This window comes from Asterias rubens, chromosome 20, assembly GCF_902459465.1.
Source record: "Asterias rubens chromosome 20, eAstRub1.3, whole genome shotgun sequence".
Classification (NCBI taxonomy): Eukaryota; Metazoa; Echinodermata; class Asteroidea; order Forcipulatida; family Asteriidae; genus Asterias; species Asterias rubens.
The window spans coordinates 7,755,762-7,783,269 of record NC_047081.1 but is presented as its reverse complement, the minus strand read 5'-3'; the positions used below and the strand labels follow the sequence as shown (position 1 = coordinate 7,783,269).

At 36.9% G+C, this 27,508-nt stretch overlaps 1 protein-coding gene across 1 annotated transcript; it reads right to left on the bottom strand.

Moving 5' to 3' along the window:
* Positions 1–27,102, bottom strand: LOC117303773 (putative cation exchanger C521.04c). Its single transcript, XM_033788122.1, has 20 exons — positions 26,808–27,102; positions 26,107–26,318; positions 24,956–25,067; positions 22,236–22,352; positions 21,558–21,769; positions 18,502–18,573; positions 14,700–14,813; positions 14,358–14,435; positions 13,500–13,605; positions 13,070–13,146; positions 12,279–12,343; positions 11,889–12,072; positions 10,511–10,663; positions 9,578–9,637; positions 8,420–8,567; positions 6,317–6,462; positions 5,982–6,076; positions 5,765–5,843; positions 3,758–3,866; positions 1–2,290 (listed from the first exon to the last, which is right to left on the bottom strand). Exons 1-20 carry the CDS (start codon positions 26,962–26,964, stop codon positions 2,202–2,204), a joined length of 2,385 nt encoding a protein of 794 aa, XP_033644013.1. The 5' UTR covers positions 26,965–27,102; the 3' UTR covers positions 1–2,201.
* Positions 27,103–27,508: the final 406 nt, after the last annotated feature.

Here is a 27,508-nt window from a genome sequence, read left to right as displayed (position 1 = left end):
CTGTGTTAATGCTTTCACCACAAGATATCATTGCAGCCTGGAATAGTTTATCATTCAAAACCAGTAAGAGGGTTGACTATGTACTGTGTAGATGTATTCACCAAATGGTATCACATTGCAGGCTGGCATACAAATGTAGTTCATCATCCAAAACATCATTGGATGATATTGAATGGTCAAACAGTGAGAGGGTTGACTGTGTACTGAGTAAATGCATTCACCAAATAATATCATGATGCAGGCTGGCATAAAGTGTGTGTGTAGTTTATCTACTATTCAAAACCATAGTGGATGATATTGAATGGTACATGTAAGACAGTGGGTGGGAGTCCTATCAAATTAAAACACATTTTCATAGTGAAGCACCAATATGTTCCATGACATGAAATTATAGCTATACTTCATATAATTTTACTTAATTTGTTTTTGAAAAATAAAGACAAAATTTTAGACAAAAATCTTCCTTTGCTTAAAGACAAAAAATATCATTAATAAATACTTATATCATATAATATTAGTTGCATAATTTTAAAATTATCCATGACTTTAAACATACTGTGAAACAAAAACTGGAAATATTAGAGAAAGAATTTGAAAAAACGTACAAAACAAACTAAAATGAGATGGGAATTTTTTTTTAATAAACCAAGCACCAATATCCAAAGTACTGTGAAAAGATCAATTCTGTCTTTATCTTTTTTCCATCTCAACTCTTCCAAGCATTGTTATTTACGTATCCTAATCAACAAAAACTTTATTATTTAACTCTGAGCTTCTTAAATAGAACAGTCAAATATTATTTCAGTATCTACATAGTGTTGGTGGCTCATGCTGTGTAATAATAAAAATACATATAGGCTAATGAACCATTCTTGTGTAGCGCATATCACAATCACAGAGAAGTCTCTATGCGCTTTGAGACTTCTCTATGCGCTTTGAGACGACAACAAAAGAGAAGTAAAAGTTAATAGAGATGTATTGACTACAGGCTTGACATCTTGTTAGTGGCTAATTTAAGTATGGAATACAGGCTTTGAATGTCGTCTTGTAATGGCAAAATTGGCACCTCTGTGAGGAAAAAATAAAAAAGTACTGGAATATTTCATGGGGCACCAAGGCAAAGACCTGGGGCATGGAGGCAATTACATTAGTGAAGCATCAAACCTGACACTGGAACATTTCATTGGGCACCAAGGCAAAGACCTTGGGCATGGATGCAATTACCTTAGTGAAGCATCAAACCTGACACTGGAACATTTCATTGGGCACCAAGGCAAAGACCAGGGGCATGGAGGCAATTACCTTAGTGAAGCATCAAACCTGACACTGGAACATTTCATTGGGCACCAAGGCAAAGACCTGGGGCATGGAGGCAATTACCTTTGTGAAGTATCAAACCTGACACTGGAACATTTCATGGGGCACCAAGGCAAAGACCTGGGGCATGGAGGCAATTACCTTAGTGAAGCATCAAACCTGACACTGGAACATTTCAAGGGGCAACAAGTCAATGACCAGGGGCATGGAGGCAATTGCCTCTGTGAAGTATCAAACCTGACACTGGAAAATTTCAAGGGGCAATAAGTCAATGACCTCTTGCCTCTATGAAGTACTGTATCAGGCCTCGTACTGGAACATTTCATGGGGCACCAAGGCAATGACCAGGGGCATTGAGGCAATTGCCTCTGTGCAGGGACGTATCAGGCCTGGATTTTATAAATATTTGTACGAGGACATCACAAACGCTGCATCTGCGAATAGTCTGTAGAGTATCGCGCATATTTCCGGACGTGTCCGTTAAAGTGCGCGATTTTGTTTCCTCAGAAGTTAAAGTAATATGAGCAAGACCAAAATCCCCACAAGACTTGCTCGGTCTTCACTCAATGTCTCCTAAATAATACAATCAAATTGTTTGCTTATGCTTCAACTTGACACCACTTTTTGGCCGGTTGCTTTTAAGTACTAAGTGGAAATTAATAGACAATCTTGTCCCTTTTTCTTTTAAAGTTAAGTATCACTAAAAAAAATATATACACACAATAAGCTCCGTAGTTTAACATTTACAATGCCCAATAAGTACAACTGATCCACTAGCATGGCAGTGATCAGCGTTATTAAGATGTCATGGCTGCCATGGAAACCATTAAAAAGACACGCATACCTGTGGCCATCTTTCTGGTTACTATGGCAACTAGATTAACTCAACCTGGGATGCAGCTACCGGTGGTATTGTCCACTGCGAAGAAGTACATCGACAGGAGCATGAAGTACACGATGCACAACATCGCTCCTGAAAATTCACAAAATATTCAAATAGGAGTCAGATTGAGGATCTTTTTTTTTTTTTAAGAGTTTTTCCTTTAAGGGTGCGGACAGGTAGTTGGAGAACAAATCTCTGGTGTTAGATTTTAGTTGGATTTTTATCGGATTGTATTTCTACCAGAGAAAGTTTTTCTCTAAATACAACCCTTCTGCCAATGTGCCCCACTATGTGAATGTTGTAAAAACAAACTTGCAGTTTTGATGTGATCTAGAAGGTTAAATTGGACAGGAGGCCATGTGTGATTTTGTTTTGTATGGAAACTTTGATGACCAATTAAGCTCAAATGTACACATTTGATATTGTATGCATATGTTGGGATACACCAAATGAGGATACTGGTCGTTGACAATTACCAAAAAAGTATACTCTACCCTTCAATATGCACTAGACACTTTGGGTGATTACTCAAAATAATTGTGAGCATGAAAAATTACTTGGTATTAAAACAAGCAATGAAGAGCTGTTTATAGTATAAAATATTGTGAGAAACGGCTCCTGAAGTAACATAGATTTGCAAATTGATTGCAAGCACCTGAAAGCGTACAACTTATGCGACAAGATTGTTTTTTCTTCCATTATTCTCTCACATTCCTCGGCGACCAAATGACATGACTGAGTTCAAATTTTCACTGGTTTCATATTTTATGCATAATGTTGAGATACACCAAGTGAGAAGACTGGTCTTTGACAATTACCAATAGTGCCCAGTGTCTTTAAAAGCACACACTCCTAAGCCTTATGCCCATGCACCCCAACTGTGCGCTTTGCAGTTTGACTGGTTGATTAAATATTTTAAAAACATACTTTAAGCAATCTGGAGGTCATGTTTAGTGAGACCATAAAGAGATTCCATGCTGACTTTGCAACCAATTCAGCCTAATTTGTTGTTTTATGCACATGGGAGTGTCGTGGCCGAGCGGTTAAGAGCACCGAATTCAAACTCTGGTGTTTCTGATCAGCAGAGTGTGGGTTCGAATCCCCAGCCGTGACACTTGTGTCCTTAAGCAAGACACATAACCATTGCTTCGTCCTTCAGATGGGGCGTAAAGCCGTTGGTCCCATGTGTTGTGTAAACGCATGTAAAAGAACCCAGTGCACTTATCGAAAAGAGAAGCGGTTCGCACCGGTGTTCCTGGCTGGATTGGTAGCATATTGTGCCACAGCACCTTGTAAACCATTACATGGTGCTTAAGGATTAGGTCTTATATCTCATAATTCGCCCCACTCCTTGGAGTAATACCCTGGCGCTTTGTATCCTTTGGCAAAAGGCGCATTATAAATACGGTTATTATTATTATTATTATTATTATTACATGTTGGGATACGCCCAGTGAGGATACTATTCATTGACAATTACCAAAAGTACACCCTACCTATAAGGGGGACAACATAAAATCACTGAGGGGGAAAAATCAGATGCTTCAATTTACTAACCTTGGAAGTAGTTACTCTTCCCATCAATGAAGATATAATTCATGATAATTGCACTAATTATCACAGACCATATGTGAACATCAGAGAAAATCATGTAGAAATGTAACGGCTGTCGGTAACAAAGAAACAGAAGTCCAATAATCAGATGATGCAATTGTAAGATTCCAAAATAATTTTTGTAATAAACAAAAACAAAGTTTTGATGTATGCATTGCTTTAATCCTATCCTACATGTATCATTGTTAGGTTTACTGCAGGTGGTTGGTGACAAAAAAATACAATACAAATATAATAAGTTACTTTCAATTAGGCCTACTTGCAATCATATTGTTTAAGAAGATGGTGAAAGAAGGACAACCATGGGCAATATACTGCTTAAGGTTGGTATAAAAAGAAATACAGTATTTATATAATAAGTTATTTTCAATTAGGCCTACTGTTTTAGAAGACAATGAAAAAAGGACAACCATGGGCAAGTATACTGTTGATGGTTGGTATAATAAGAAATACAATATTTATATAATAAGTTACTTTCAATTAGGCCTACTGTTTTAGAAGACAATGAAAAAAGGACAACCATGGGCAAGTATACTGTTGATGGTTGGTATAATAAGAAATACAATATTTATATAATAAGTTATTTTCAATTAGGCCTACTGTTTTAGAAGACAATGAAAAAAGGACAACCATGGGCAAGTATACTGTTGATGGTTGGTATAAAAAGAAATACAATATTTATATAATAAGTTACTTTCAATTAGGCCTACTGTTTTAGAAGACAATGAAAAAAGGACAACCATGAGCAAGTATACTGTTGGTAGTTGGTATAATAAGAAATACAATATTTATATAATAAGTTACTTACAATTAGGCCTGCTTTCAACTATATTGTTTTAAGAAGACTGTGAAAGGACGGTATTTGTCAACATCAATGCAAGGCAAGACAGGAACAGTTTAACAAATTCACTGACTATAAACACCTAATGGCCTAATGCCACTTTTAATCATTCATTGCTGTATGAAAACAATAATTCATTAAAAGGCAATAATTAAAATTATACAAAATACTTAGTTAAGAATCAGTGGTGGGTGATCAGTCACATTAAAGTCAACGTAGGATTGGTTTAAGAAATTATGATCACAATAAGAACAAAAAAACCTCATACAAAAGAATGAAAACTGTGACCAGCTTTTACAAAAACAATTTGATGTGGAACAGATAGAGGGCGGCAAGAAAGGGGAGACAATGTATAATGAGAAAAATCAAACACACTGTTTCTTTACAAACTCCTCAGTCATGTAAGTTTTATGGATTGGGTAAATAAAATATGATCAAAATAACAACAAAATGTCTTCATACACAAGAATATAAATAATGTTTTTAAAATGAAAACTGAAACCATCTTTTATAAAAACCATATTTGATTTTTAATAGATTCGGGAGGTGGGGTGGGGGTAGAAAGAGATTAAGATAAGGTAAAAGTGGAAACAATTTAAAACACTGTTTCTTAACCAATGCCCAAGTAAACTCAGGATTGGGTAAATAAAATATGATAAAAATAATACAAATACAAATAATAAACACAGGAAAACCAGTGAAAAAGTTTTTGCAATGAAAATCCTGACCATCTTTTACAATTTCAATTTTTGATTTTGACATTTTAAATAGACTCGGGGGGTTGGAGGGATTAGGGTCAAATGCACTAGGAAAACCAAAAAACAATTGGTTCACAAAGGTACTCGTATAATAAAACAGCTATTGGACTCATCCAACATTTAATCCAACAAAACAAATTAATTTGCACAACAAACTGTTAAACAAATAAACGTTTTATACAGTTGAACATTCACATTTTACACATTATTTTGCCAATTTTACATTGATCTGTAAACACAACAACAAAAGTATTAAGTAACTTCTAGAGTTGAAAAATGCAGCCACTAAAAATGTTTACAAAAACAATCTGTCAGTGTTCATCATAAGAGAGAAAACAGAGCTGTACTTACATAAATAGCATCAGCTAATATCAATATGGGAACCTGTAGAAGGGTGACTTGGACGGCCACTGAGCTCCCAATCTCAATGCTTCAAAGAACAAACAAAACACTATTGCTTTAAGTACCAAAATTGTAGGTTCTTTCTCAAAAAATAAATTCAATGCTTCTTCAATTAAACTTATTTAAATTAAAATCATTTAGCATGGACAATGACTTCTTTACAAACCTGAGATTGACGTTATTCTTCAGGGCAAACTGAACTCCGTTTACCATCTCTGGGATGTCGGGTACGATGGCAAGAATTGTGACGCCAAAGAAAATCTGTAAAAAGATAGATGAACTATGTTGATTAAATTATTCTTTATATGTTTTACCCCTACACTCATTGCTTTCCCTAGGAGTTTTGTGGGAAGAAAATCTAACAAAAATATTCTTTATCACTGATGCAGTTATTACATCAATTAAGTTAATGATTCAGGGAAATGCCTTAATGTTTTTTAGGCTTGCCAAAGACACCAACTGCATGTAGGAATAAGTGAGTTTCCAACATTTAGAACTTACATGTGGAAGGTTGAGACTAATAAGGACTGGTTGGATGTTTTGAACTACGACCTCAGCACACAGTGACATCAACACGACCGCAAATAGTAGGATGACGGCGCTTTTTATACAACCCCAATGCATCGTGGCATGCTCCTGAGAGCTCGCTACAAATACAATTTCAACAACAAAAACAATGTTTTAAATGTTCTATCTAGTTTTTCTTTCAAAGCCAAAAGCATACAGCAGTAAAACTTGCAATGACACAGATTTTAAGCATTTTAAAAATTCAAAGCAAATCACAAGAAATATGATTATATAATAGTTTACACTGAATTGTTTCCAATGATTCATACACAAATTTGAGGCAACATAAGATATAAAAGTTGAACACATTTCACAAGTTATAAAACACAGAAAAAATGGAAAAGAATAGTCTGATATCAGATAAAAACACAAAAATGCAACACAAGTTTTATAATAATAATACAATATTGATAATGAATAGTACAATATAATAATACAATATATATATAATAAAGAACATTTGATCTTGCTATTCTTATTAATTGACCATTGTTAGTTGCATCATGATGCAACTTGCTCTCTAATCCTACCCTTTCATGTCTCCCTGCATTGTTGTCGAACAATACTTTTTTACCACTTTTATGGTCCAGTAACCCTTCCTTTCATTCTAAACATCCTTTGTCCTCGCCACTCCACTCCTATTGGTTCATAGCCACCAATATTGTTTCTGAAATAGGAACTTTGATTGGCTGTTATTTTCCCGCTTCTTTCTGGATCCTTTCCTTAATCCCTTTCCCCCTCTCTTTTTCTATAAATGGATATGTATTTGTTTGTACTTGTTTTATGCCTCTGAAGAAGGTCCGGATTGGATCGAAAGCTAAGGCCATCTACCCTATTCATTATATAATAATACAATATATATATAATAAAGAACATTTATAGGGCGCCAAAATCCACCAAAATGAGGTGCTCAAGGCGCACAGGAGGGGGAACCACACACAATAAGACAAATAGACCAGTTACACATCTAGGCGAGATTAAACAAAGTGGTTTAAATCAAATAAATACAAACACAAATACACTTTAAAAGTTCGCCGGCCAAAACAAGGCTAAAAGCCACTCTAGGTAAAGGGCTACAAAAAAGAAAACATAGACATGCAGAAACTCAGTGGAGCTGAAGGTAGGAATTGATATTCCTCTTCAAAGATGACAGATCATAGGATGAAGGGAAACATGCACCAGGCAAGGAGTTACAAAGAGATGCAGTACGAGGGAAAAAGCTACTGGGGTAGTTCTTTGTTCTACATCTCCGCACAGCCACAGTATAAGGATGAGAACAAGCAAAAAGCAAAGACAAATTTTATAATGAAGAGAAAATACAGATGCAATTTCTTCAAAAACTTTTCTGTTATGCAATTAGTCATCAGCAATTAACACTGTTTAAAAGAGAAAGAACAGTTATAAAACAATGTGTACAAATAGTGAACAGCATAAAATAGAAAAATAATCAACTGTCATTTATTAATAAATTCAAAAGCAAACAGTCAGTTAAATCACTAATAAAATTTAAGTCTTCTTATTAAACTCCATCTGAGAAATCATGTTATTGTTCAATCGTTCCATAAATTCGCAAGAATGGTGCGATGGGTACCTTTAAACACTATCACGCCATTTGTGAGAAATAACGGAGCACTGATAGAGCGCAAAAGAACGAGGCCAAAGGTGGAGGTTAAGTCACATAATGCTGTCCATGTACGCACCATTCGTGGTTACAAATTATAAAACAATGCGTACAAAGAGTAAACTGCATAATAAGGAAAAATTACCAACTTTCAATTATTTCTAAAACTCAACAGCAAAAACAGTCAACTGCAAAAACAGGCATAATATTTGGTCCTTGGAAAAAAGAAAGAATATAAGAATACAGAAGGAGGAATATAGAAATATGGAAGTAGAAGTAGAAGTAATACACATTCATGCTTTTTCATCACATTTTAAAACAAAATTCCCAAGGGCCAACAAATCAGACTAAAGTAGAAGAACATCATGATCAAAACAAATATCATTTACAAAACATCAATAAAATAAATTTCTTGCCTGGTAAGTGGAGTTGTTCTTGAATGATGTGAGAATGAGTCTTCAAGGTGAAGATGAGACCAACGACATACGCTAAGAGCTGGAAAACTGCACAGATGTACACAAGAGGGCGCACTTTGGAGGTGTAGAAACTAGAGTCTGGATCAAACTGGATAGCGGAAGAACAAAATTCTCGTCAAGACGAGTAATATATTGAGTTCTTATACAGTGCTTTATCACACTCAATGGGTGTCTCAAAGCGCTCAGTATTTTTTTTGTGCAAGGTATGCAGAGCTACATGTATGTTTATGAGAGCTTTTCCTTTACACAGCACCATGTAACGGTTTACAGGGTGCTGTGACGAAATATAAAGCCAATCAATCCAGTAACACCAGGGCAAACACCATCCCTTAAAGGCAGTGGATGCTATTGGTAATTACTCAAAATAATTAGTAGCGTAAAACCTTTCTTGGTGACGAGTAATGGGCAGAGAGGTTGATGGTATAAAACATTGTGAGAAATTATGGCTCCCTCTGAAGTGCCATAGTTTTCGAGAAAGAAGTAATTTTCCGCGAATTTGAGTTTAGAACTTGAAAATCAACTATCTAAACGCACACAACTTCGTGTGACTGGGGTATTTTTTCTTTCATTATTATCTCGCAAGTTCGATGACCGATTGAGCTCAAATTTGCACAGGTTTGTTATTTTATCCATATGTTGAGATACACCAACTGTGGAGACTAGTCTTTGACAGTTACCAATAGTGTCCACTGCCTTTAAGATAAGTGCACTGGGTTCTTTTACCTGCATTATTACACAACACACAGGACATACAGCTACATTCAAGTAGAGTACACTGTTCTGAAACCTTGTGACCACATCGGCTAATTGAGAGCCAACACTCCTCCAAAAGTGATTAACAATGGTTGTACCCGCAAGTTTACTAGTTCTTGAAAAACATTCTATATTTTTGTGAATTTCCTAAAATTTCATTTGCTTTTACTTTTATAATTAAATTGATCTAAATAAAATGTTTTTATAGAACATCTATTCTATATTCTAAAAACTATGCTCAATTTAATTTCTTTTGATATTTTTCTGAATTTCCTAACATTTTGCGTTTTTTTTAATGAAATTGAAAAATGAAATACCTTTTTTGTACAGGTTGTGGTTGCTTACCGTTTGACTGCATTCACTGCATTGGAGATCATTCCCAGTCGTCATATTCTGGGTGCAGTTCTAAAAAAAAAAAAAATCAGACCTCAAAATAAATTTGATTGCAAGATCATTTCCTGCCATCTCCCGAGGGTAAACAATGAAAAAGTGCATGCTTGTACACACCGAACACAGCCTCTTTTCCAATGAAAGGTCTTCATTGGTATCAATGCCAGGGCGCTGTTTAATCTAGTGACATCACTCCACACTAAATTTAATTGAAACGGACAAGATTGGAATGCCTGACCAAATGCTAAGCAGCTTTTATTCGGCCCTCAGTCCTAAAACCTTCTATTTGGCAAAGAGAATATTGACCCATTTCACCTGACGTCATCATCAAAAAAATCTTGAATACGCCATACTGGTGGGCAATTTCACTGTGCGTTTTCATATATAACTCTATGCCGTGCGTTGTGCAGTGAAGTGTGCATTCTATGCGATGCGGCGTTAATACGCGTAAACCTAACTGCCCACCAACATAGTGAGCGTGGCATCAGTCACCGCGTGTGACGCGCGTGCAAGGGGGTCAATAGAAGGATTTGGGCTGTGTATTAAGAGAGTTGCGACAAGTTGCGATTTGAAGCCATTTTGCGTCAACGAAAACCTTGCTGGGAATACAGGGGGCTGGACTAGTCTGCCCATTGGGTTGTGCTGCTTTAGACTGAAAAAGGTGCCAGCAACAAAAACCATGCGGGGAATACAGGATGCTAGACTAGTCTGCCCATTGGGTTGTGTTGCATTTGGACTAAAAAAGGTGCCAGCAACCATGTGACCAAAGAAAACTGGTCCCTCTATGTCGCAAATCTCTAAAGACACGTCTCTGATCTAGAGGTCGATGGGTCCGTGCCCTCCAAATACACACTAGACTTGCACAGTCTCTCCAACAGTCACACCTACCTGGCAGACAAAGAGGCCATAGACAGTGTTGAAGACGGACGGGGAGAACATCCCAACAATAGAGATGAAGAGTAGAGTAGAACTGACGGCAGCAGACTTCAGATTGAACTTCTGCACACTATGCTTGATACCACCCACAACCATGCTAAGTCCCTTAATCACAGTAAGCAGAAATCATTGTCACAATCTATGCATCACATTAGCCCTGAATTATATAATGTTTATTTGTTTCATTTTCCGGGTAGAATAAAGACACTGGACACTATTGGTAAATGTCAAAGACCAGTCCTCTCACTTGGTGTATCTCCACATTATGCATAAAATAACAAACCTGTGAAAACTTGAGCTCAATTGGTCGACGAAGTTGAGAGATAACAATGAAAGAAAAAAACACCCTTGTCACACAAATCAAGTTCGTAAAAAACTACTTCTTTCTCGAAAACTACGTCACTTCAGAGGGAGCCGTTTCTTACAATGTTTATACTATCAAACTCTCCCCACTCGTCACCAAGTAAGGTTTTATGCCAATAATTATTTTGAGCATTACCAATAGTGTCCACTGCCTTCGTTGGTAAAAACCTTAAAAGATAAAGCAAAGAGCAATTAAAATACAGAGGAAGGAAAGAGTGAAACGCTGGAGCCCGAAGGGTTGGCTAAAAGAAACAAAGTTCCTGTCTAGGGGCTCCCCTCTCCAGCTGGTCCTTTAAAGAGCACAACAATCAATTGAAATATAAAAATATGTAAATATAAACACAAACAACAATAATTTGGTTTACAAAAATGCATAAAAATACGCATACATGATGGGTGGTGGTACAAGCCAAATTAAAACGTAAATAACAATAACAGTAATAGTGAAAAATAACACAGCGAGTCCATAAATCCTGTAAGCATAAAACATTGCTTAGCAGAAACAGGTTACCAGCCGACATTCCATAAATTTACAATGTTGCAACTGGTGCCCAACCCATTTGTTTGGTCTTTAAAACTTGCCAAAAGTATACCCTGCCCTTGATATATTTAATTACTGTCGGGCATCACACAAACAGCACAGACAAAGAAAACACACAAGCCTGTGGCTAACCAAAAAGCAAAAATAATCACTATCTAAAGGCGATCCAAACGAAAACACCCTACAAAGGTATATCAAACCACAAGAGAAAACACAACATAAAAATTGAAAATTACAATTATAAAATCTGTAAAAAAATACATTAAAATCCATAAATCCAAGAATATTGCACAAAATCCGCTTGACCAAGTTCTTCAAATGAACCATAACAGAAGGGAAGTAGGCAAATGATAGTAAACTAATCAAGATGTTTTTCGCCCTTAAAAATGACAAAATTAATTACTGGAACAAAAACAAAAAACTTACCGGAATAAAAAGCATGGTGACCAGGAGTGTTCCGACCAGCGCTGACTTGACCAGAGTATTGTAACAGATCTTGGTGTCGTCTTTCATCTTGACTAGCATGGAGACGTAAAGAATCAACTCAACAATAGATCCAAACGTTGCGTTCAGAACGGCACCGACTGCATTGGAACTCTGGGCCGATATGCTGTAGAGAAAGAACAAGAAAAAAATACCAGGGCCGAAATTTGAATCCAGTGCTCTTAAACCGCTCAGTCGCAACACACCATGAATAAACTAATATCAGACAGGGTTTAAATAGATGGCTTAAAGTTGGCAAAGAAAAGTCAGCAGGGGAAAACAAAACTTAACAAACTTATGAATCCTAAAAAGTCTTAGACACAAAACTCTTACCTTGTTATTCCCATTCCAATGTAGTAAGCAAGAGGAATGATAGCAAGAAGTCCCATGACAAACTTCTAAATAATCGAGAAAAAAGTGAAATAAAATATGGATTTATTTCAATGCTGTCACACAATACACTAATACAATAATATACAATTATGTCGAAATTACAAAAGCAATATAGTATGAGGTATGGTATAATAGGTATAGTACAATTTAAAGACAACATTTAGGTATAAGATTATAGCAAGATGCTTTTGTTCCCTAACCTATGGACAGACAAACATTTAGTTTAACACAACCAAGGTATGATAACAGTGAAAGAGCTTGTAGACTCATGAATTGAAAACAACTACCAGTGAACTAGGAACTTGTGTCTTTAAACAAGACAGTTCACCATAATTGCTTCTCTCCACCCAGGGGTATAAATGGGTACAGGGGTGGGTATAAGTTGATATTCTGATATTGTGTTTGAAAAAGCCTTTGGAGGGCCACGGCAGCTAGGGGCTGGTTACTCCCCATGAGCTGAGAAAGATTGAAGGAATGTTATTGGCCCTAGACCGGGGCACTAAAGTGAAGTGCATCGATAGGTTATTGTAAAATGCGCTATAAACATGATAAAGGAACCAGTTATTATTTGTTGTTATTACCCAAGTCCTAATGGCTAGTCAGTGAAATGTACAAGGCAAAACTCTGCAGTAAATAGATTGTTCTTTTTGTAATGCCGAAAGAAATCCAGACAAACTGAGTCAAACGAAAATAAAATCCTTTCAATCATAGAAATATATTGTAAAACATACCACGATGGGCTGAGTCACTTTATTATCTTCGTCTGCATAGCCAAGAACAATCGTCACTGCGACAAAAATCAGCAAATCTGTACAAAAAGCTTAAGGATAAATCATGACTCTTGTGCTACTTACAATATCAATTGACTTTGATGCATTTTAATTAATGAGATTTCAAAAAGGCCTGTGCCACAAAGAGTCTGTATAAATTTAGAGTACAGCAGCTTTGGATAGTATAATCCACTTTGAGAAAAACCTCACTTCAAGGTACTGCAGTTATGGAAAAATGTAGAATTTTTTCCAAAAAAACTTGAATACTAAGGTAATGTTTATTCCTATAGTCCAGTCCACCCCCTTCCTGTCCACCCCCTTCCAGTCCCCTCCCACTTCAAGTCCCCTCCCCTTTCCTCCTCTCCTCCCACATCCAGCGGTAAAAGGATACTGACGAGGATAACGTTCATTCCATCAACGGTGTATTTATAATAATAGAGGTTCACACTTTGATAGGAGCACATGATGACTTCAAAGGAATGGGTGTGGTCATCGCTCTGAAGAAGATGGACAGTGTTAAAAGATGAGGTTTAAAAAATAAGGGTTTAAAGGCAGTCTGGACACTATTGGTAATTACTCAAAATAATTACTATCATAAAACCTTTCTTGATCACGAGTAATGGGGAGAGGTTGAGAGTATAAAACATTGTGAGAAACAGCTCCCTCTGAAGTGATGTCTCAAAATCAAGCATCTGAAAGCACACAACTTCGTGTGACCATGGTGCGACAGGGGTGTTTTTTTCTTTCTTTAATATCTCGCAACTTCGGCGACCGATTGAGCTCAAATTTTCACAGGTTTGTTATTTTATGCATATGTTGAGATACATTAAATGTGAAGACTAATCTTTAACAATTACCAATAGTGTCTAGTGTCTTTAAACAAAACATAGATGCATATAAGTTGACAAAATGCCTTTACACAGTACACACTAATGCAAAGACTAAGGTGGTATCCAAAATTTGGCGACTACAGATATGGCTATACGACTGTGTTTTTTAGTGCGCGAGGGCGCTGTCAATCCAGCAACACTAGGTAGATGTAGCCAATTCACATGGAAAGAGTTAACAAAGTTCAAATCAAAGTCAATCATGAACAGAATTATGACAACAGATCTGTCTAAACTGAAAAAATCAAATAGTTAAGAAATTTTGAGTGTGGTAATAAAGGGCTTTCTTTACAAAAAAGGGCTAGAGAAAAAAAAATATTACAAAATATTTTAAGAATGCACAAAGTTGACAAGCCGCTTACCTTGAAGGTGCTCGTCTTGTTAATTCTTAGCCTCTCTGGGGGTAGGAGGAGAACTTTCCTCACAGCGATCATGTTTAGCTGCAAAATAAGATGAAAATTTACCAGTTTGGGTTCGAACAAAGAAAAATTGACTGACAACTGAAGCGGAACTTGAACCAGAGACCTCTGAATTATCGTATTGACACTCTACCAACTGAGCTAGATCCAGTTGTATGTTGGCAGTCTATGTACGTATTGTTCAATTTGTTTGGAGGTGCCAGTCGAGTTCCCTTGTGGTTTATTACCTAACCAAATATAACCAGGTGACAAATATGTTATCTTGAAGATGCAATTACATTGTACCTTTGAGATTGGGATGAAGATGACAGCCAACCAAGTCAAGACGATCACCAAGGAATGAGCAAGGATGAGCAAGGGACATCCTAAGATGAGCCAAACGTAAGTAGACGGTCGCTTCTGGGGTAAGCATTAAGAAAATTAAAAAACAGAACATCCGCTATTATATCTTCATCTGCACCAAAGCATTTCATTTGAGATTAGTTTTAATAATTATAAAAATAAAAACATTTGTAAAGCGCCATCTAATTAACAAACATATTCTGCGGCACTGGAAATAAAAAGTCAAATTAAAATAAAAGAATACATTACAAGAGACTTATTAGATTATCAAAGCATATTGAGGATGTAACTAAGATCACATTAAACAGAGATTTACACACTAGCAAAAACACCAGGGGATAGAGTCAGTCATAATAATAATAAAACTGAAAATTTCTAGTTCTTCATATTGAGGTTGGTTGACAAAATTAACATGGATTACATTTTCCCATGTTTATTATCCAGACACCTCTTTTCTTTGCTAATTCTTTTATACCAATTTTCACAGCTGGACACCTTTGGTAATTGTCAAAGATCAGTCTTCTCACTTTGTGTATCTCAACATACATGTATTCATAAAATAACAGGAAGAATAATGGAAGAAAAAACGCCCTTGTCGCACAAGTTGTCATGGTGTGCTTCAGATGCTTGAATTTGAGATCTCAGCTGAGGTCTCGACTAATTCAATTCAAATATTTTAGTGAGAAATTACTTCTTTCTCAAAAACTACATTACCTCGGAGGTAACCGTTTCTCACAACTTTTTTATTATTAACAGCTTTTCGTTGCTTGTTACCAAGTAAGTTTGTATGCTAACAATTATTTTGAGTAATTACTACCAATAGTGTCCAGCTGTCGATTTCACAAAGAGTTAGGACTCGTCTTAACTCGAGTTAGGACGAGTAACTCGTCTTAACTTAGGATTAATCTTAAGGTCTGCATGCTACAGTGCAGGGTTGGGACTCGTCCTAAGTTTAGTCTTAAGTTAGGAAGAGTTTTGTGAAATCGACGGCTGTGCCTTTAAAGGGGACTGTCTTTATAAATCATAGCAATGCATGAACTCTAACCCAGTTGCATGCATGCTCACTGATCAACACATCACAAAGGGAATTGTCATTTTTCTATAGTGATCAGGTGATGTGTCGGCCAGCATGCATGAGTAACTGGGTGACAGTTCATCATATCATGTACACAGTCACAAGCCTGGGCCCACTTTCACAAAGCTGAATGTCAGCACAAAATACTGCTTGACAAAATTAATTTGCTCAGTAAAAAAATTAGTGGGGCACCAGTCACAACAATCTTTTGGCTGCGAAACCTGTGTCTACTAAGCAAAACTATTCTGTGCTTAGCAAATTTTTGAGCTTACAGGCTTTATGAAATTGGGACTATGCTCAAGACAACAGACCGACTACCGATCCCTCACAAATTGAATTCCATCAGTTCAGTATGTATGTTCTATGTATTAGCCAGAGGGGTGTCTTTTTGGATACCCTGTTTTAAATTTGTACAACCAGGGCCCAATTCCATGGCTCTGCTTACCGTAAGCACAGAATCGACGCTTACGGAAGCAGGGAATTCTGTGCTTGCGGCAAGCGTATTTCACAGGTTAGCGGCGAAACTTGGCTTCTGCGCATGCGTACTCAACACACCCAGCATTCTACGCTTACAAGGCTAGCGCAGAAATTTGGCGTTTGCACGTAAGCGGGGAATCATGATCGTAAGCGCAGAATTTGGCGGTACATGTAAGCAGAGCCATGAAATTGGGCCCTGTTTTCTGCCAAGTATGTTAAAGTATGAGGAAACAATCACTAAAATAAATGGTGCAGGAAATGGTTAATAATAATATTGTTATCAGTCAACGATTTCGCCAAGCAAATTATTCTGACTGAAATTTTTTGTACACACTCATTAAAAATGCCAATATTTACTAGCAAATGATAACTTTTGAGTCACAACTCGTACATTTTGCGTGGCATTTTGCAATGCTATGCGAGGAATATCGTTCACTGGTTATCACTAAGTGAGGTATGCCAAAAAACACTTTGGATATTACTGTCTGATAATAGCCCACTATTCAGTTTTTGGTCAGTCAGTACATGTCAGCATGTAAGTGAAAATAATCTTTGCACTTTGAACTGAAAAGGTATACTTTTGAAAAGTGGATTCCGAGGCCAAGTTCTGAGTCAAAAAGCGATAGATAGATAAGGGCATCACAAAACAATGACCTTTGAACCCCTCTTTAAAGGCACTGAACACAATTGGTAATTACTCAAAATATATTAGCATAAAACTTACTGGGTTATGAGCAACAGAGAGCTGTTAAAAGTATAAAACGAGAAATGACTCCCTCTGAAGTAATGTAGTTTTTGTGAAAGAAGTAAATTCTCAGTAAAAAAATTGAATCTGAGAATAGACTTCAGGACTGAAGCCCTTTTATTAGGCTTCAAAAAGCTAAACAATTTATGCAACAATGGTGTTTTTCTTTCATTATGTTCTTGCAAGTTCGATTACCAATTGAGTCCAAATTTTCAAAGTTTTTTTTATTTTAAATGCATATGTTGGGATACACCAAGTGAGAATACTGGTCTTTGACAATATACCAAAGGTGTCCAGTGCCTTTAAGTTGCTGAAACAAACAGGCAATTTCAACATAACTAAAACTATGTGTTTGGAATAGTAAACAAACAAAAAACAACTATAAACAGAAACCACATTGTCTTGAGCAGGAAATGCATCCAGCATTCTGCCAAACCATCTGCCAAGCTGCCACTATTTTTTAGTAATTTAAATGTTCTACTTCCTTCCTCCATTGCAAGATAAACAAATATTTAACACTCCTACTGTCCGACCTTTCCCATGCATGGGTTTTTAGAATGATTGATAATAAATGTGTCAATATTCAATTCTGTTTCACTTGATTATCCTCGATGAGAAAATCATTTCGGCCTTTACATCAAATTAACAAATATTTCAATAAATTCCCCTGATTAGAAGAGACTATTGACATCTTTTGCGGTTGTTTTTCATGACGTTTCTTTCCCCTTGCTCAGCACCTCAGAATAAGCATGAATGGCATCAACGTATATTTGGTTTGCGGTTACACCATCTGTGTATACATCTACTTGCTACGTAGGTTGATTATGTTCTTTTGAGAACTTGTCTTGCTTTATTTTCTCATACAGTAGATTTTTTAAGTTCAGGACACTTCTCTAATTTGGGGGGTAGATTTCCCAGAACTGGGGAGACTTTTCAGTTCTGAAAAGAGGTGCCTTTGCGTACTAACTGCTACCTGGGCAGAAGGTCGGAAATTGGCCTGGACTACTGTCTGACTATTCGCCTGGGGGATCGAGGGGACTTCTCAGTATCATCTTCCCTGCCGTGGAGTGAGTTAACTGGTCTCAATTTTTCGACTAGCTCGCTCTCAAGCCATCGTCAGGAGATCGCTGAGTGTGAGACAAAGCATGATGGTACTGAACAAGTTGCTGAATGAATGAATGATTGATTGATTGATTGATTGATTGATTGATTGATTGATTGACTGATTGATTACTTAATTTTCCTTGCCTCGGAGTGAGCCCATTGGTCTCAACGTTTCGACATGCTCGCTCTAGCCATCGTCAGGAGACTCAACAGTGTGAGACATACATACATGTCACATGTAGAATGATGGTACATGTACTAAACAAGATGCTGATTGACTTTTTTGATTGATTGATTAATTGAATGATTCATGATCGATTGATTAATAGTTTACCAAGTCTTACCCAAGTTCCCGTGCTGTCTAGTCTTCTAAACCTGTTTTTGGTGGAGTTGACGGGAGCACCATCCTCCTGGTCCTATTGTGATATGAAAATGATATGAAGTGGAAAACAACATAATGAAATGAAAAATAATGAAATTAAAAAAACTGGTGCTGTAATAATGGAATGACTCTGAATCCCAGTTATGACAATATAATAATAATAATAATAACCATAGTTATAATGCGCCTTTTCCCAAAGGTTACAAAGTGGCAGGTATTATTACTGCAAGGAGTGGGACAAAATATGAGATATAAGACCTAATCCTAAGCACCATTTAGTGGTTTACAAGATGCTGTGGCGAAATATGCTGCCAATCCAGCCAGGAACATCGGGGTGAGCCCTTTCTGTTTATGATAAGTGCACTGGGTTCTTTTACATGCGTTTACACTAACACATGGGACCAACAGCTTTACGTCCAATCTGAAGGACGAAGAAATGGTGATGTGTCTTGCTTAAGGACACAAGTATCACGGCTGGGATTCGAACCCACACTCTGCTGATCAGAAACACCAGAGTTTGAATTCGGTGCTCTTGACCGCTCAGCCACGACACTTATCTAGAGTCTTAATCATATTGACATGCTCTAGGCATGCTAGGCGGCTGAACTACATGTAGTAAGGCACTTAAATATAACTGCTTCGTAAAACAAGTCGAAAAGGTAGTGCATTCTGCTCTACCAGCCAGGCTCCTAGTGAATGACACCCATGCCTACATGTACACCATTACAGACTGGTGATGAAGGGGAGGGGAGGGGTATACTCTGTTTCAGCCCCAAGAGTAGCTGGCAACATGCCCCTGGTAGCAGTTGTTTCACATTTTAAATGTAGGTCGATATGGCCCATCAGTTTTGTGTAGCCCTCTCCTAGATGTTGTTAGAGGATCTCTCTTTAAACTTGTCCATCTTTGATTTTGTTTGATGATTCATAAAAATGAAAGTGATTTGAGTGCAGTGTATGAAATGAAAGTGATCGATGTGTCACCATTTTTCCACAATTGTGATGAATTCAACTTAAAATGCTAATTGTTGGTTCCCCAAAGCACTTGGATGAATATTCTGCAACATCTGTTTGTCAAAATCTAAACGTTTGCCCAACCGCATCACTAAAAACACAATTCCCCACAAAACACAATGCTTTCGCACCTTAAAGGCACTGGACACCTTTGGTAAAATTTGTCAAAGATCAGTCTTCTCACTTGGTGTACATTGTATCTCAACATATGCATAGAATAACAAACCTGTAAAAATTTGGTCTCATTTGGTGGTCAAAATTATTTTGAGTAATTACCAACAGTGTCCAGTGCCTTTAAAAGTAATTTTGTTGTTTTGATGAAGGAAGTTCTGATTAAAATAATTAAACCAAATTGTTAAATGCTAAGGCTAGTTAAAAAGTAGACTTGAAATTAAAATGAGATTTGTTTTGTTTGTCGTTTGCCAAACCTCAAGGTTGGAATACGCAATAATTAATTAATTAAACATCAGTTCAAAGTAAAGCTGCAGTTACTTTTCATCTTTTTGAAGCATCTGTTGGTGTTAGTGTTAGATACTTTGTTACTACATTAGCATTAGCATGCCCAGAGTCACTATCATTGTTGCTAAATCATCGGCCACACATGCAAATCTGCTGCAAGCCCAGAGTTTTTTCTATTTCGTGCTTCCAAGCCGACATATTGTTTGTAAATTTACCCCAAATCACCCATTTCATCATTTGAAAAAGCATTTCTTTTGACAAAAATTTGTGATAAATGCTCAAAGGCAATGTATACCTTTGGCTTTTTGGCGGCGCTTGATTGTTTTTATCCTTTATAAATACATTAAATGTAGACACTCAAAATAAATTGTGAAAATTTCGCTTCAAAAGGTGTTTTTGAAATAACCAACAAATTCAGAGCGAATATGTCCACACAGGAGGAATAATCCCAAAACAAAACTTGAGAAACAATACTGACAGTAATGCTTCTCAGATTCAAATTGTGGGGGGATAAAAACTTATCTCTGTTAACATACCATATTATTTTCGAGTGAAATCTTCAGAAAGCTGCCATTTTCTTTTGAAAGCTGCCAAAGGCTTTTAACAAAAACTTATTATTGCCTTTAATTTTAAGATTAATAACCAAATAGATACCCTCATTTTAAATCTTAATACAAAAACTAGATCAATGTAATTCGAACAGAGGAGCCAATTTATGTTAAGTGGACTTCGCTTAAAGTGAAATTACGTATTACGTCACACTTACGAACAGGAAAGGCAGGAGAAATTGTTCATAAATTATTCATATTTTTCGCGTTTTCAAGAGGAAAAAATCAATGTATCAGTTATTTTGTATGTTAATTAACCATTGTACATGTTGCAGTGCAGCTGTTGGTGAAGTGTGAGTCTACCCTATAAAAATTTAAAGTTTAGAGAAAAATTATAATATGTAATGAACCTGTTCAAATTTTCCAAAAAATTAAGACAATTGGTGCACTTTCTAGATGACAACTGATTATCTGAGTTTATTTATTTTTATTTTTTCAAGTTATGTTTTTGAATTTTTTCTTTTTATAATTTTTTGTGTGAATATGATGAATGATGCATCATAACTGGTTCAGACTGGTTTGGTTTAGACTGCCTCACAGTGTTGTAATTCTTCAAATAGGACATTAAGGATGAGCTGGAATATTACCAGAGTTATAGCGTACAGAATTTTATCTTTTCTTCTAAGATATTAATGTATGTGAGTTTTATATATTTTTGTGAATGTCACCAATGATGCACTATACCGTAACTGGTTCCGACTGGTTTGGTTTAAAATGAACTGGATAGAACTGGTACTGACTGCCTCACAGAGAGTAATCACTGTTATAATTCTTCACATAGGATAAGGATGAATTAAAATGGACTACCAGATTTTTAGCGTTCAGAAAGACAATGTCTGTGAATTTGATATTTTGTGAATGTAAACAATGATGCACCATAACTAGTTTGGACTGGTTTGGTTTAGAATGAACTGGAAAGAACTGGTCGTGACTGCCTTACCCAGTAATCACTGTTGGATTTCTTTACATAGGATGGCAATGAGTTGGAATAGGTTGAGTCTCTGTGAGAATCGCTACCGATTTCGTTTCCGAGGAGAAATTGTCCCTCTTCGTTTTTATCGTCGCTATCTTCCAGTTCGTAATACGTCTTCTCTTTGACAAATTTCCCAAATGGCCACAGGAAGTATTGAGCTAAAGCGACGCAAAATTTTGCTGAAAAGGGGACAGAAAAAAACTGTTTTAGATAGAACTTGTAAATAGGCACACAATTGATAAATTGCATCGATTAATTTTTAAAAGACCATCATTGTCATTACCTACGAATCCCAACCATCGTTTGACTTATGTTGAAAATACTCAAACAATGATTGGGCGCTATATAAATCAAATATATTATTATTATTATTTTTAATTTTGGGACATAACACCATGGCTGGAAATTTGCAATTTTGTGACACAGAAATTATTATTTAAATTTGCAAATTTCTCCCTATTTTTATGGGGGCCCGTGCATGGTATAATTGTTATAATTTTGTTACTAAAGTAAAAAAAAAAAAACTGTCGAAGGTGGGGGGGGGATGTTTGGAGAGAGGCGGGTTTGACAGTTGCATTTATTGCAAATATATGGTGAGGAAGTTGTTCAATTCTAGGGGAGGTTTAAAAAGTGAAAATGACTTACCATGGTGTCGTCCAACAATTGTAATAAGCATTAGAAGAGCAACAAGTAAGTAGATTAGAGACAGCCACCATCCAATAAAGATTGCATAGAAGACGTTTCCAAAAGAGAGTGTGGAGTCTGTGGATAGAAACAAAATGACATTTAATGATTTGTCTAAGAATTATTACTTAAAAAAGGAACGTACGTTGCCTTGAATCGGTCGAGTTGGTCTTTGAAAAGCGTTTGTAACCGTTTGTTATAAAATGCATGTTAGAAAGATGTTTTAAAAGTAGAAAACAATGATCCACACACATTTGCCTCGAAATTGCGTGGTTTTCCTTTTACTCTGCGAAACTAACACGGTCGGCCATATATGAGAGTCAAAAATTTGACTTCCATAAATGGCCGACCATGCAATTTTGAGTGATACTTGTGTGGATCATTATATTCTACTTTTAAAATATCTTTCTAATCATTTGCATTCTATAACAAACGGTTACATAAGCATTTCAAAGACCAACTCGACCGATCCAAGGCAACGTGTTTTTTTAAAAGAGACATGTTGAGAAAGCCTGGGCGACTAGTGTTACTAGTGTCGTAGTCGTGAATATTGATTGTTTAGTCGAGTTGCGACGACCGTGCCGCCAAGACTACTACAAAACTAAAACACAGACAGACATCAGTGACACAATCCTTCAATCCTTTCAGCATGAATTTTACTTTTGCGCCTGGGGCTAAGATTATGTCGCAATGCATCTTGAGAATGAAAAAATTAGTTGCCGACTAGTGTCGAAGTCGCAACTATTTAGGCGCAACTAGTCGAATAGTAAATTTCACTAGCCGTCCAGGCTTAGTGCACATATACCATCTACAACCCACTCCATGCACTCATAGATCATCAAACAAACAATCATTGAACATTCCTAAATTTTTATCTTCATCAGGTGATGGAAGCTTTGTTTCATGTGCACCAGTTAACTTCGTACACTTGACTTTATACTAATCTTCACAAGCCAGTCTAACGGCAGTGGACACTATTGGTAATCACTCAAAATAATTATTAGCATTAAACCTTTCTTGGTGACGAGTAATGGGGAGAGGTTGATGGTATAACACATTGTGAGAAACGGCAAGCTCTGAAGTGCCATAGTTTTCGAGAAAGAAGCAAATTTCCACAAATTTGATTTCGAGACCTCAGATTTAGAACTTGAGGTCTCAAAATCAACCATCTAAACGCACACAACTTCTTGTGACAAGGGTGTTTTTTTCTTCATTATTATCTCGCATGTTCGATGACCGATTGAGCTCAATTTTTCACAGGTTTGTTATTTTATGCATATGTTGAGATTCACCAACTGTGCAGGCTAGTCTTTGACAATTACCAATAGTGTCCATTGTCTTTAAGACTTATCTCTTTGAAACTGCTTACATTAAGTCCATTACACTTGTCATCTCCACATGAAATTCTGTTAACTTTTTTTGACCTAAATTTGTCATTTTGCTAAACGCATTGAAATAGACATCTAGAATAACGATGCTCTGTGAATGAATGATTGATTTGTATAGACACTCTGCAGGCCTGACACTTAACGGAGGCAACAAAGGACGTTGCCTCCATGCCCCCTGGTCATAAGCCTTTTTGAAGTAAGCTTGGGCGATATCACGATATTATCGAATATCGCGATATTAATTTGGACACGATTTCGATATCGGATGGATTTGGTTTGAATCGAAATATCGATATACCGCGATATATCGATATATCGCTTAAATATCGCGATGTATTTGCTAGCTGATACATCTTTCACCCCATAGGTTTGGAGTAAAACCAGAAGAATAGGTCATTAGAACACCTCTCTTATGCTAGGACTGTCTCTTCTACAACTTTCACTTGGAGTTTGAAGACTGATGATGTCAAATTTCATTAATCGCGATTATATCAAATATCGCGATATATTGTCGGCGATATATCGCGAATAAAATAAATCGATATCGCCCAAGCTTATAGGAGTGTACTGTTTGATTTGGGGGTATACATGTACACACTAATTTATCCAAACCTATATGTTGAAGTGTCGTGGCCGAGCGGTTAAGAGCACCGAATTCAAACTCTGGTGTTTCTGATCAGCAGAGTGTGGGTTCGAATCCCAAGCCATGACACTTGTTTCCTTAAGCAAGACACTTCACCATTGCTTCGTCCTTCGGATGGGACGTTAAGCCGTTGGTCCCATGTGTTACGTAACGCATGTAAAAGAACCCAGTGCGCACTTATCGAAAAGAGAAGGGGTTCGCCCCGGTGTTCCTGGTCCGATCGGCAGCAAACTGCGCCACAGCACCTTGTATAACATTACATGGTGCTATCAGAATTAGGTCTCATAATTCAAAACGTAGTCCCACATCTTGCAGGAAATACTGTATGTCACAGCGCCAGGAGCGTCACTGAGTGACGTACATGTGCGCTATATAAGAAGCCACAATTATTATTATTATGTAGCACTGTGTCCGCCATATGTCAAAAAGGCTTCTTGCCTTGGTGCCCTTGACTTGCTCAAGTAGAAATTTACACTTTCCTTATAAGGTGCCCTTTACCAAGGAGAAAATGCCTTGGTGCCCTTGCCTTTCAAAAAGGCAGCATACAGACCTGACCGTGATATGATCAAAACATGAGGCTGTTAAAAATGTTTGCATCATATACCACAATGAAAAACATATCATTACACAAATACTTTTCTTCAACCTACGTTTTTCTGATGGCTTAACTTGTTTTGGTTGTTCATAAAGCGTCTTCACAATGTCCGACCGTTCATCCAGAGGGCGCTTTGTGACATGACTCTTCCATTTCTTAAACCCAAACTAGAAAGGGAAACAAAATATAAAAAAAAAACATCCGAGTGACATTTTGGTTAAGACAGGTATAACAACATTGGCAAAACAGCACTTGCAGCAATGTGTGTTCTTCACTTGCAAATGTTGAATACACCACAATGAACAGCAAAGGAGGTTGAATGAGGAACCACTTTTTGGGTGACCGGAAATTAACAAGAACACATCGTAGTGGCATTCCATGGCCAAGCAGAGTGTTTTTTTTTGAGTCCCGGTCTTGGTACACGGTCTCCAAAGCAAGACACTAAGCGAAAATTGCTTTGTCCTTTGGATGTAAGCTGTACACACGTATATGTAGGTCCCGTGTACTAGGATTGGCAGTGCACATTCTAAGTGAACCAAGAACACTAGGAAAAGTCAGTGTAGGGGTTAGTTGATAGTCCCCGCCCACATCCTTTATGGGGCCGCATCTTTTTGTTTTTGTTTTAAATAATACATCCTCTCACAAGGACTGGCCGTGGAGCTTTTCCTAAATCTAAACGTGATGCTCTCGAACACGTGTGACCGTCTGTTTCATAAAACAAAATTAGCGAGTGCCTACCAGCAAATCTTTTTAGTGTAATAATCCGATCCTGTTAACCCGGGTCCTCATGCAACAAATAGTAAAATAAGTGGGTTCAAACTGAAGAATTGGTGGCCTGTTTGATTTGAAATACGAAGCAGCCATCTTTGGAAAAAAAAAAAAAAAAAAAAAAGGCCCTCATCTTCCTATTTTTGGAAAAATCTGGATGATTAACTGGTAGTTTTTTTTATTTGGCCTTATAAAACTTAAAACTTGTAGACTCATACTCTTATAATAAAATAATTTATAAATTTTTTTGTTTCTTAGCATGAACCCACAAAAATAGTTTCACACATAAAATGCACACAATGAAAGTATAGTTCCGGTTGGCTGTCCCAAGATCGATGGCTATGAATGCTTGGGGAAGTTGATGCTCATGTTTTAGGGGCTGTCCCAAGATGAACACACCCTCGAGTGTTTGAACTCAAGGAGGCGTATCCATCTTACCATATAGTTCTGTGTAATCTTATGAGCTTCAATCTCATTATCTGGGGTGGTGGCTTCTAAGAAAACAAAACCATCCTCCATCTCATCCACAGTCCTGACTCGTCTTCTCTGTCTAACGCTTCCTGACCCTGCACTCATCTCTGAGACGGTGCAAGACGAAGTGAAAGCTCCCTCCTTTGAATCTGAAGGAAGAGTTCCATTTGGTGGAGGGGCTTTGATTAGAAGAAAAAAAGAGAAATAGTTAAATAGGATAATTATTTATTCAGGAACAACACAAAATAAAGTTAATTTAAAACAAAACTGCTCAGTGAAAAAAATAGTTCAAAAGGTGGTTCTATCAACAGCTGCAGTGCTTCTTGCCAATTTTTTATGGTCATTCTTTTTTGGAGTAAATTACCCCCAAAATTGCAACATGAAAAAAAAAAAAAAAAAAAACAGCAAAGCACAAAAATGAAATAAAAAACACAAAAAATGAAATAAAAAATAACAATAATAACAAAACCAAATACACAGTAATTAATAATAATATATTTTATAATTAAAAAGTTGCAAAAACTTGCTTGGTAAATTTTAAAATATAAATTAATAATGTGAAGAATAGTCCGTTATTTATCTTTAATATTAATTAAATAAATTCATTGAAAGAAAAATGAAGAAAAAAATAGAACCTCTCTGACCGCCAATTAATCTAGCAGCCTCACCTTGTGGTGGAATTTTGTCCATTTGAAACGACGACTCCATCTCCATCTCAAATGTCGTGTCGTCAGCCAGTGCCGCCATTCTGTCTCTACTAACGGCCTCCCCAGCAGAAACTGCAGAGCTCGTACTCGGTGGAGAGTCATCGAGGGGGTCTGTCATTGTTTCTTGGCTAGCTACTACTACCCCGTAATTGCTAATCTCAGGCCATGGACTTAGAAATGAGAGGAACTGTTCAAGAGACTTTGAACAGCAGCAGCCATGAAATCGTTCTGCATTTTGACAAAATTGTTGCACGTCTGCTTTACGTGCCAATGTTTAGTCTGGTAGGTCAAACAAAATATAAGCGCTAGTGTGTGTTTATCGTTTGGTGAGTCTGGGAGTCAAACTCAAACAAAGTTTTTTTTTTCATCAACATACTGCATCACGTTATTGTCACGTGCTTTAAAAATATCCATCTTTGCGTCTATATCGATAGAGGGCAGTCTTTATTACATCAGAATTCTATTTCCCGATCTTTATTTATTTCTTCATTCGCCGTCGCATGCGTTCCAATATCGTCGATAAAGTGTTGCTGTTCGGGGACTTCTGGCAGACAAATATAACTCTGTGTCTAGCATCATTGTGTTGCAGCAAAATCTACTGGGGCTGAAGCAAAAGACTTACTTACACGGCAAAAGAAGGAATTTCAGAAGGAGTGACGATT